We start from the raw sequence: 12,990 nt of genomic DNA, 5'->3' as shown, positions 1-12,990 counted from the left end.
TCTTAAGCGAGTGACTAACTCATCCGTTTTACAACGGCTTTAGAGCCCATTCTACATGCTTATTATCCCATTAACACAGACGCTGCCTGCTAAGTTTGATACAAAAACAACCAAAGGCGACATAATTGTTAAGAAGGAAACAGCAAATTGAAATGAAAACTTTGTTCAATAAAAATCTTCATAAATGTGATACAAGGTCGTAAAGTGTTTTACTGTCTTTCTCTAGAGGAGGAGGAGGCGGGGAAACGGTTTCTTCTTTTGTTCAGAGCGATGTGGACTTGACAGGTATTACGTGAGGAGGACGGGATAACGTGAGACCCTGGGAGAGGAAAACCTGTAGCTATCTGTTTTGGTGAAACCTTCACCGTTGGACAATACGCTTCATTTTAAATGGCTCCATTTTGTAACGCTAATTGAAAATAATGTGCTTCGTTTAGGAATGTCTGGCCCGCTAAGTGTGGAGATGAGGATTTGAACTGTGCCTTTGCACTTCTATCTGATGAAACTACAGGTGGGGTAAGAGAAGAAATAACAATGCCACTTTTCAGATTACAACATGTTTTATATTCCTCTAGTGCTTTAGATTACATATACATGATATCATGTTCAGTGTTTGTACATTAGTAACATTTCATCAGCATTCATATAGAAACATTCCTAAAAAATAACATTGCCTGAATTTCACCAGCAACATTCATGTTGCACATCGGAAAACACAGGTAGAAAAATAGTTTCATTGAAGGATGAAATGTAGTTGGATTACAGTTCTATACACACACACGCACATCCTTTGCTCTCAACAAACAGGGAAATGTGAGATCTCCCTTATTATACCATCACATTGTTATGATAGGTGTCCTGTCAGTGTGCATGGGGAATTTTAATGACAACACTGCTTCTTCCATAGCTGTCATCATATAGAAATAGAATGGAACCCGCATCAGGTGAGGGAGTCCAATTGGGCTTGAACCGTCTCCAGCTGCAAGGAGAATGTTTGACAATTAGGTGAAAGGAAACATGCCTGCGGGTGTTAAGGAGTCAGTGATGTGGAAAGCAGAACCAATGTGCAGCACTGACCTGGTTGTAGAACTGAAGCAACTCCTGGTGGCTGAACTCCACAAACACTTTCTCCACCACACTCTGGAAGAGAAGAAAGATTCACCATGAGTCAACCAACATCACGGCCAACAACACTCCCTCCGCTCTCTATAAAAAACAACAACACTCCCGTCAAATATTTGTGCACTTCTGTCCATTGAAAGTAAGTACACCTACCGTCCAGTAAGTCATTTCCATCACTGCATGTACACTGAACAAAAAATATAAAAACGCAACATGCAACAATCTGAAACATTTTACTGAGTTGAAGTTCATATCAGTCAATTTGCTATCGTACATGTCAATCCAGAGCATCCTAAACATGCTCTATTGGTGACAAATCTGGTGAGTATGCAGGCCATGGAAAAACTGGGACGTTTTAATCTTCCAGGAATTGTGTACAGATCCTTTGAGACATGGGGCTGTGCATTATCATCTGAAACATGGAGTGAGGCCGGCGGATGAATGGCACGACAATGGGCCTCGGGATCTCGTCATGGTATCGGTACATTCAAATTGCCATCGATAAAATGCAATTGTCTTCGTTGTCCGTAGCTTATGCCTGCCATACCATAATCCTACCGCCACCATGGGGCACTCTGTTCACAACATTGACAACAACAAACCGCTCACCCACCACGGTTGGAAGGCTGGTTGGAAGTACTGCCAAATTCTCTAAGACAACATTATCCCCAGCACAAGGTGCATCTGTGTAATGATCATGCTGTTTAATCAGCTTCTTGATATTCCACACCTGTCAAGTGGATGGATTGTCTTAGCAAAGGAAAAATGCTCACTAACAGGAATGTAAACTTCGCACACAAAATTTGAGAGAAATAAGCTTTTTGTGCGTATGGAACATTTCTGGGACCTTTTTATTTCAGCTCATGAAACATGGAACCAACACTTTACATGTTGCAACTATAAAATAGGAAATATATTGTGAAGAAATAACAAATAATAAGATACCAAGGAATTTAATCAAACCAAGAGTTTGCTGTGAGAGTTATCCCAGTGTTGGGTTGCACACACACACACACACACACACACACACACACACACACACACACACACACACGTAGCCGGAACTGTGGGGCTGAAGACACAATGGGGGATGGAATGTGTCAGAGCACATTAATGAAACAGATATTAATTAGACCCAACATTATCATCCATAATTAAGAGAAGGGGAAATGTCGTCTCTCGCCAAAGCCCACTTGGTATGTGCGAACATGAAAATGTAGGGCACACACACACACAGACCCACCCATCCACCCACACTTGAATTGAGGTTTGACAAGGTAACAGATTTTGTGCAACCATATTTGCACATTATAAATATGTGACACAAGTCAAATATTATATTGTGGCAAATTAATTCTGGGAATGAACCGGAAAGGAGCATCTACAAAAATCCCAAAAGATGACAAAATGCCAAAGCATATTGGCTTTAGAATTGCCCATTCAATCTTCACCCCTTACTATTTGATTTGTTGGTTTCCAGAGACCTCAGGATGATACATAGAGCTGGTTGAACTCTTTAAAATAGCCAACAACAAACTTCCTGTGATGGGGAGGTGAACCAGAGGACAGACCTAAAGGGTGAGGGATGTGATCTTCTCCACTGACATATAGCAAGAGGGGATCCTAAACATCAATGTGTCTGTCTGCCTGCCTGCCCGCCCGTCTCAGTCACAGAGGGGTTGGCTGTGTTTGGTGGTGTCAGTGTACATGTCATTGGTGGTGATGGGGAGGGAGGCACGGTTTAAACCCAGCCCAGTGTTTCAGCACCAAGGCCTGAGTAGGATTTGACAGATCTGGGCTAACACTAATGGGTATACTGCAAGAGCACATGAAACATTGAGGAAGCTAGGACAAGAGGATCAGGAGATACACCACTGCACTGCATCTCTCTGTTTGCATGGGCTTCCTGTACAAATGCTGGTTAGAGAAGGACAATTCAATTATGTATTGGTGAAGAAATAACCTCTGGGTACAAGGTATGGAAGAGAAACAACCCGTTTGGGGTACCCTCTCACAGGGTACAAGGTATGGAAGAGAAACAACCAGTTTTGGGTACCCTCTCACAGGGTACAAGGTATGGAAGAGAAACAACCCGTTTTGGGTACCCTCTCACAGGGTACAAGGTATGGAAGAGAAACAACCCGTTTTGGGTACCCTCTCACAGGGTACAAGGTATGGAAGAGAAACAACCCGTTTTGGGTACCCTCTCACAGGGTACAAGGTATGGAAGAGAAACAACCCTCACAGGGTACAAGGTATGGAAGAGAAACAACCCTCACAGGGTACAAGGTATGGAAGAGAAACAACCCGTTTTGGGTAAAGGTATGGAAGAGAGACAACTCGTTTTGGGTAAAGGTATGGAAGAGAGACAACCCGTTTTGGGTAAAGGTATGGAAGAGAAACAACTCGTTTTGGGTAAAGGTATGGAAGAGAGACAACCCTTTTTGGGTACAAGGTATGGAAGAGAGACAACCCTTTTGGGGTACAAGGTATGGAAGAGAAACAACTCGTTTTGGGTAAAGGTATGGAAGAGAGACAACCCTTTTTGGGTACAAGGTATGGAAGAGAGACAACCCTCACAGGGTACAAGGTATGGAAGATGATAGTTTGAAGTGCTGCCATAGAGGTTGATCTATGATTTGTAAATGAATCATTATGATTTCATGTTATAATGTCCACCTATCCGATGATATTCAAGCAGCAGGTAGTGTTATTTTCTGATAGGTCTAATCTCAGCAGGTGAGGAAAGGTTGACATAAAAATGCACTTTTCATGAATTATTTGTTATTGTGCACTAAAAAAAAGGTCTGATTTGCAACACTTGTCAAACTTTATGGAGCAAGTGCTATGGAAAGGAGAAGTGCTATTAGTGATAAAAGCACAGGGCGATAATACAAGACTGCTCCTACTTGTGACGCATCACCCTAACGATCCAAACCATTAAACACTGGACCTAAATAAAAAAAACACCATGTGAGAGATACAATGTTGATTTACACGAAGAAAGAGAAAAAAACACGAAGAATAAAAAACATCGTCAGGGAACACTCGATAGATACCTAGAGAGAGAACGGGAATGTCAAATCCTGACAAACAATTAAACTGCAATTAAATTGACGTATTGATCATGTTTACTTGTTGAAACAATCCCCTATGTACGTAATGAATCCCGAGTGGTGCAGCGGTCTAAGGCACTGCATCTCAGTGCCAAAGCAGTGAGATGCAGTAGATGTCACTACAGTCCCTGGTTTGAAATCCAGGCTGTATCACATCCGGCAGTGATTGGGAGTCTCATAGGATGGCTCACAGGTTTGGCCAGGGTAGGCCGTCATTGAAAATAAGAATTTGTTTTCAACTAACTTGCCTAGTTAAATAAAAAACGATGTATGTACCCTACTAAATACTCACTGTATACTTTCGGTGAACGGGACTAATTGGGAAACGTACAGATTTCCCTGGAAATCAATATGAACCCCCTAAATAAATGTGCAAGGCATACACGTTTTGCAGGGTTATGTGGCTTGACAGTTAAATGAGGCCATTTTGAATGCTCTTGCCTTTGCCTTGTGAATTGTTGATGGAAATCTTGACAGAAACAGGAGGCAGAGCTGTTGGGTTTCTGGCATCTCACCCTCAGCTCCCCAAACATTCTTAATTATGAATAAAAAAATACAACTCCTGGGTTAACCGTTGCCATGGACACAGAGCTCTTAAAAAGCCAGCTTGAAGGTGTATGGTGCTGTCTGTTTTTGGCACAAAATGTCAGACATCCCTGTGTATTTGCAGAGCTGGGAGGGATATGCTCTTAAAGGGAAATGTCAAAAATACACTATTTCATATTCATCATCTCCAGCATCGTGCTGCTTTTGCAACAGCTAATGGGGATCCTAATAAAATACCCAAAATACCCCAACATATGTGACAACGCAGCGTTTCTATGTTTTGTAGTAAAACAGAGAAAGATGAGGGTTTCCAATTACATCGGTCTGCATTGTGTGATTTTAACCAATTATGAGTAGGCATTGCTTACTAATTGCCTCCTAATTGGTTGAGGATGTCATTGGAATCAGTTATCTTCCTCAATCTTTACTACAAAACATAGAAACGTGTCATTTTCACATATGTTGATGTTGGGGTGGTGCTGGAGATGACTATGGAATTGTCTTTTAAAATGTAAATTCCCTTCAAGTATCATTTTTTTTGTCAATAATTTCTCACAGGTGACAGAAAAATGTATATGTGTGAGGGAGAAAGCTGTAATATTCTGTTACCAACACAAGGGCATGAAAACCGCTCAAATGTCAATGTAATTTGTCTTTTAATTGAAGGTGAGAAGAAAATCATTTTCATGCTTGCTGGAATGCTTATTGAATAGTCTGATGAGTTGGAAAAAAACACACTTGGAGTGGAATTGGTAAAAGCCAAATGTGTTGGACGTTTAGGTCATCATGTATTATATCAAACTTCTTCATTCACATGTCAACACAACCATTATGTTGCATGACAAATGTAAATGAAAAGTCCCAAATCTGACATTCACTCAGATCCAATATACAAGTCAAACAGTCTTCCCTGTCACACCCCCCTGGAGGGCCTGACGCCTGGGGAAAGGTTTCTGTCTGTCTGTCTGCCGGTGTGTGTGTCTGTCTGTCTGCCGGTGTGTGTGTCTGTCTGTCTGCCGGTGTGTGTGTCTGTCTGCCTGCCTGCCTGTCGGTGTGCGTCTGTCTGTCTGCCGGTGTGTGTGTCTGTCTGCCTGCCGGTGTGTGTGTCTGTCTGCCTGCCTGTCGGTGTGCGTCTGTCTGTCTGCCGGTGTGTGTGTCTGTCTGCCTGCCGGTGTGTGTGTGTGTCGGTGTGCCTGTCTGTCCGCACCTATCTGTGTCTGTCAGTGTCTGTCTGGAGACAGTGGTCATCCCAGGGAGAGACTACATCCTGTCTGCCGGTGTGTGTGTCTGTCTGCCTGCCGGTGTGTGTGTGTGTCGGTGTGCCTGTCTGTCTGCACCTATCTGTGTCTGTCAGTGTCTGTCTGGAGACAGTGGTCAGCCCAGGGAGAGACTACATCCCCTAAATTCCATTACACCATAAACATGCCAGGAGACAATAGGTAGGATATTTACAACGCTACAATTCAATGGGATTTTCAACTGTCATAAATAGATGGAGGGTTTGTGCAAATTCCTGGCTGTGGCCCCCAGCATGCAGTCAGAGATGTGTAGATTACGCCCAATGAGCTGAGGGGGCCCCAGGCTGGGAGCCAATGTGCCAATCTGCCACTCAGAGCTCTTCCGATTGGAGTCACCAGAGGCCCAGTCTGGATTCTAATGCCTGGTCTTGGTACTGGTACAGGGAGAAGTGAGTGACTTTCAGATGTCACAGAGGGACACTGTGGTTTATGACCATTAACTAGAAACCATGGGCTTTCGCAACAACCACAACTGACAAGGTTGTTTTGATATGTCTTCACAGAAGCATGACTGGGTGAAGCGTTGCTCCTGCCGAGCCTGTGCAGAGGCAGGACTGTGACGTTACGTCTTTCACACCTTTGTTCCTGCTGCTGTAGACGCCCAGGGGCAGAGAGCTGTTTTTTCTTCTAGCTCTGCCTGCATTTCGAAAGCCCACATATAAACAGGCTACCAGAAGCCCACATATAAACAGGCTACCAGAAGCCCACATATAAACAGGCTACCAGAAGCCCACATATAAACAGGCTACCAGAAGCCCACATATAAACAGGCTACCAGGGAAGCATCCATCCACTGCAAGATTGGATTGACATTTGTTGAAAGCTAAGTCGAATCAATCCCCAGATGAATACAAAGATCCAATTAGAGAATAGGAGAGCATATGTCTACATGCTCGGCCAGCCAGACTTGAGCACTGCAGAAAGATAAACAAAAAAAAATGACAGAGGATCAGACAGAGGACACATCAGACAGCAGACGATCCTAATGGCAGCACTCCTGAAAGGATTGGGTTATCAGACTGTTACAAATGGAAACTCGGGCTTTCTGGAAAATAAGGATGTTTAAATAAAGACCCTTTCTGATGTGAAAACCTGATGCAAGAGACAAGAGGATCTCTAGATTAGAATATACGTTCATGACATAGGATATCAAACAAAACATTCTGTGTCTTTTAACAACAGGTTTGACTGACACACCAAATACGTAATCGACGATGAGCATATATTAATGAAGTGTACAGACATTTGGGATACAAAGGATGTCCTCGGTGGTCGAATGAAAATAACAATGGCAGTTTTGCCTATTGGTTTGTATACTAATGATGTCAGAGGCAGAATTCCTGTTAGTGCTTGATTACAATAAACCACATCCTCTGTTGTGACTTCAAAAACAATGAGGCCGTCGCTGTGCTCCAACCACGACATGCAGCGCACACATCCGACTCCGGACCAACCTAATCTGCATTGCTCAACCACAACACAAAACCCTGAATGCTTTATTGAGAGGTTAATGTTGGTCTGAGCTCGAAGCCTCCGGGGAAATTGTTGGGTCATTTTGTTTAGCAGTTAAGGAAATAGAAGTGTCCCCCTTAGCTGACTGACTGACTGTACCCTAGTCTTACTGAACCCCAGCTGACTGACTGTTCCCTAGTCTTACTGAACCTCAGCTGACTGACTGACTGACTGTTCCCTAGTCTTACTGAACCCCAGCTGACTGACTGATCCCTAGTCTTACTGAACCCCAGCTGACTGACTGCCTGACTGTTCCCTAGTCTTACTGAACCCCAGCTGACTGACTGACTGACTGAACCCTAGTCTTACTGAACCCCAGCTGACTGACTGACTGACTGAACCCTAGTCTTACTGAACCCCAGCTGACTGACTGACTGAACCCTAGTCTTACTGAACCCCAGCTGACTGACTGACTGTTCCCTAGTCTTACTGAACCCCAGCTGACTGACTGACTGTTCCCTAGTCTTACTGAACCCCAGCTGACTGACTGACTGACTGTTCCCTAGTCTTACTGAACCCCAGCTGACTGACTGACTGACTGACTGAACCCTAGTCTTACTGAACCCCAGCTGACTGACTGACTGACTGTTCCCTAGTCTTACTGAACCCCAGCTGACTGACTGACTGACTGATCCCTAGTCTTACTGAACCCCAGCTGACTGACTGATCCCTAGTCTTACTGAACCCCAGCTGACTGACTGACTGACTGTTCCCTAGTCTTACTGAACCCCAGCTGACTGACTGACTGTTCCCTAGTCTTACTGAACCCCAGCTGACTGACTGACTGTTCCCTAGTCTTACTGAACCCCAGCTGACTGACTGACTGACTGTTCCCTAGTCTTACTGAACCCCAGCTGACTGACTGACTGACTGATCCCTAGTCTTACTGAACCCCAGCTGACTGACTGACTGACTGATCCCTAGTCTTACTGAACCCCAGCTGACTGACTGATCCCTAGTCTTACTGAACCCCAGCTGACTGACTGACTGTTCCCTAGTCTTACTGAACCCCAGCTGACTGACTGATCCCTAGTCTTACTGAACCCCAGCTGACTGACTGTACCCTAGTCTTACTGAACCCCAGCTGACTGACTGACTGTACCCTAGTCTTACTGAACCCCAGCTGACTGACTGACTGTACCCTAGTCTTACTGAACCCCAGCTGACTGACTGATCCCTAGTCTTACTGAACCCCAGCTAGCTGACTGACTGATCCCTAGTCTTACTGAACCCCAGCTGACTGACTGACTGTTCCCTAGTCTTACTGAACCCCAGCTGACTGACTGACTGTTCCCTAGTCTTACTGAACCCCAGCTGACTGACTGACTGTTCCCTAGTCTTACTGAACCCCAGCTGACTGACTGACTGATCCCTAGTCTTACTGAACCCCAGCTGACTGACTGATCCCTAGTCTTACTGAACCCCAGCTGACTGACTGATCCCTAGTCTTACTGAACCCCAGCTGACTGACTGTTCCCTAGTCTTACTGAACCCCAGCTGACTGACTGACTGACTGTACCCTAGTCTTACTGAACCCCAGCTGACTGACTGACTGTACCCTAGTCTTACTGAACCCCAGCTGACTGACTGACTGTACCCTAGTCTTACTGAACCCCAGCTGACTGACTGACTGTACCCTAGTCTTACTGAACCCCAGCTGACTAAATGTAGCCTAGTCTATCTGGGGCGGAGGGAATTTTCACACGCCTCTCCCACTGCCGTTCAGTACAGTACACAGCCTGGCGCAATAAAAGAGCACAAAGGCTGGGATTGTCCCCGGCCGCGGCCTAGCCAAAGAGCTGTAATGACAGGCTTTGCCACACAGAGGCCTCTTTCAGAGCAGGCCTCATCTCTGGGCACCAGCTAGGCCTTGCCTTCCCTCCCGGTGCCCCCACCCCCTCCCAAACAGGGAATTAGGTCTCCTCCTCTCCGGTTCCCTTGACCTCTGCACAACAGGAATACTCCAGGGGCAATGCAGGTACAACGTTGTTGTGACACTCTCTGTTAATCAGTTAGCCGGCTCTTCTGTTAACTCATGCACTGGTTCTTTTTTGGAGAATGGCCTTGACAAGTCATGTTGAACCAATCCAACCAAGACATTTACAAAAAGGATGAAACCCAACGCAAGCAGATTACCGGACTTCAACTCAAACAAACCACCAGATCCTACATCCCTCTCATCCTCTTCGATCCAAAAGGGGGAGGTTGACGTATCTCCTAGGGTTTAAACTAAAACATATCTAAACATACATTCTCATCAGGCAGTAAGCTTTGCGGTGCCTCTGATGCATCTTAACTTCCATGACCAATTTTCTCTCTGGGGACTGCTGTGGCTGGGTGCTGTTGCTCTCTGTCTGAGCTCATTTCGAAAGGCTGACTTTGGTAACTGCTCTACCACATGTGAAATCAACTGGCCCTTGTAACGATCGAAAGCAGCTCTTTATTTTGTCTGGAAACAAGCGTCAGTGTTTTCCTTAAAGCAACGCAGGGAGCTTCCAGTGTTTCAAAGCTGGCAGTGTTTGAGGAGACAGCGCAGATGTCAGAGGAAAGAGTGAGCCCCTCCTCCTGTTTACTCAGAGTGACACAGGCTGTAATAACACTCAACACTTTGATTCAAAGCTGCGGACAGAGAGGCCTCGCAGCGGACAGAGAGGCCTCGCAGCGGACAGAGAGGCCTCGCTGCGGACAGAGAGGCCTCGCAGCGGACAGAGAGGCCTCGCTGCGGACAGAGAGGCTGCGGACAGAGAGGCCTGGACCCTAGTCCAGAGGCCTCGCTGCGGACGGAGAGGCCTCGCTGCGGACGGAGAGGCCTCGCTGCGGACGGAGAGGCCTAGCCAACGATGATCATTTCAGATTTGGGATAAAAGTTGTATTTTCTTTGATAAAAGTATTGGGATAAGGCTCCATACAGAACATATATTTCTAGTTTTAATCTGGTTAAAGTATTTCCCTAAATATAACCATAGATGAGAATTATCTTCAATAGACATTATGCATGGCAGGCTCTGACATGCTAATTCGGTGGAAAATATGAATCCAAATTGATTATTTTTCCCGCCAAGTACACCACCATACATGTTCCACTGCACTAGGCATAGAATAGGACATAGAACAGTGCCCACGTACAACCTTGATTCGATTCAGAACAACAAGTCGAAGTACATGGATCGGGCTTCTTCTCTAGTCCAGCAGCTTAATAGTTTATCCACCATGGCCCATTTACCTCCATCTGTTACTTGTCTGAAACATGGACCTCACTTGTGAAGTCTCCCCATGCAAGTCATTAGTGTGTTTGTTTATGTTCTGCTTGTGGCCTCAAAGGACAACATACCTTGTTAGGAAAGCTTTAAAAGTGGAAATAAGGCTACATTTCTGCTGTCCCACGATGCAAGTTATTTCCATAATGTAGCACTCACGGAGGGCACGTCGGCCTCATTAAGACACTCGCTAAGGACCAGATTAGCACCGCATTAGCATACAGGAGGGTCCTACAATATAATTACTTTACACTTTACACTAAAGTGCAGAGACGGAGATAGTTTGGAAAAAAATACTAATTTTCGGCTCATAAAGAGATATATATATATATATATACACATACATACATACATACATATACACACACACACACAAAGTTATGTACTCGACATAATGGCACCCTGAAGCTTTGAAGTGAAATGTCGGACAGTCCGTTAGCCAAGTCAAAAGCCAATTCAGGAGCTCTGCCCTGGATATTGTTTTAATGACGCATGCTACTGCAGACAGGAAAGATAAACTTCCCCCGTTGTAATTAGTGAGAAGTGAAGGGAAACTGACTTACAGCAAGGGGAATGGTAAAACAATGTGTCTACAGAGAGCAGCACCACAAGGCCAGGCACCTCCAGCAGTCTCCATTCTAGTCATGTGTTGCTCAGAGCTCATGTCCCTCTGCTCTACATTGAAAATCATCTCCAATGTGAACGAGCTCCCAGGGACAAGAGATTATTTGTTTTAAAGGTTGGCCAATTCATTAAAAGCCAGTCCATGGCCAATGCCCATACCAGCCAGTTCCCACTAGTTTAGTTACTTACTATCAAATCGGATCTCAAAGTAAGTCTTTGAGATCATTTCTTTATGGCTGATTTGGTTGAATCACATTCGGTTTGAATGGTTCTACACTGAACAAAATATAAAACATGTGAAGTGTGGGTCCAATGTTTCATGAGCTGAAATAAATAAATAATAAATAAAATATCCCCAAAAATGTTCCATACACACAAAAAGCTTATTTCTCTCAAGTTCTGTGCACAAATTTGTTTACATCCCTGTTAGGGAGCATTTCTCCCTCGCCAAGATAATTCATCCACCTGACAAGTGTGGCATATCAAGAAGCTGATTAAACAGCATGATCATTACACAATGCCACAGATGTCTCAAGTTGAGGCAGGGTGCAATTGCCATAACTGCAGGAATGTCCACCAGAGCTGATGCCAGAGAATTTAAAATGTTCATTTCTCTACCATTACGTTGTTTTAGAGAATTTGGCAGTACGTCCAACCGGCCTCACAACCGCAGACCATGTGTATGACGTTGTGTGGGCAAGCAGTTTGCTGATGTCATCGCTGTGAACAGAGTGCCCCATGGCTTCGGTGGGGTTATGGTATAGGCAGACATAAGCTACGGACAAAGAAGCACAATAGCATTTAATCCATGGCAATTTGAATGCACGGCGATACTGTGACAATCCTGATGCTCTGGATCGACATGTACGACAGCGTGTTCCAGTTCCCTCCAATATCCAGCAATTTCGCACACAGCCATTGAAGAGGAGTGGGACAACATTCCACAATCAACATCTTGACCAACTCTATGCGAAGGAGATGTGTCGCTAACGGGGATCCTAATAAATCAAATCAAATGGTGGTCACACCAGATACTGACAGGTTTTCTGATCCACGCCTCTACTTTTCTTTTTACATTTTAATCAATAAATAAAAAGGTATCAGTGACCAACAAATGCATATCTGTATTCCCAGTCATGTGAAATCCCTAGATTATTGCCTAATTCATTCATTTCAATTGACGGATTTACTTATATAAACTGTAATTCAGTAAAAAATCTTTGAAATTGTTGCACGTTGCGTTTATATATTTCTGTTCAGTATATTATTAGGCACTTCATAGAAATGCATTGTGTCACTGTTTTCGGTTGGAATTCACTCTCAAAACATAATTGTTCCTCTGCCATACAACATGTAATGATTAATACAATTATTTACAGACATAAAAAAACTAACCTCATTTTGAATTGAATAAAAAAATTATCAGTAAATTTGGGCGTAAAAAAACTGGAGCGTTGTAGTTTTATACACTAAGGGCAAAATTCTAAGATATAATACTGGCATAAAGTACACACT

General features: G+C 44.2%; 1 protein-coding gene across 1 annotated transcript in view; it reads right to left on the bottom strand.

Annotated features, from left to right (window-relative positions):
- Positions 1–547: 547 nt before the first annotated feature.
- Positions 548–12,990, bottom strand: part of commd10 (COMM domain containing 10) — a 42,222-nt gene continuing 29,779 nt past the window's right edge. The window contains 2 exon segments of the mRNA NM_001160539.1: positions 548–979; positions 1,078–1,140. Coding sequence (NP_001154011.1) covers positions 941–979; positions 1,078–1,140 — 102 coding nt within the window. The 3' untranslated portion in view covers positions 548–940.

The sequence above is a fragment of the Oncorhynchus mykiss genome, chromosome 6 (assembly GCF_013265735.2).
Source record: "Oncorhynchus mykiss isolate Arlee chromosome 6, USDA_OmykA_1.1, whole genome shotgun sequence".
NCBI classification, from domain to species: Eukaryota; Metazoa; Chordata; class Actinopteri; order Salmoniformes; family Salmonidae; genus Oncorhynchus; species Oncorhynchus mykiss.
This window is presented reverse-complemented; position numbering and strand designations above follow the sequence as displayed.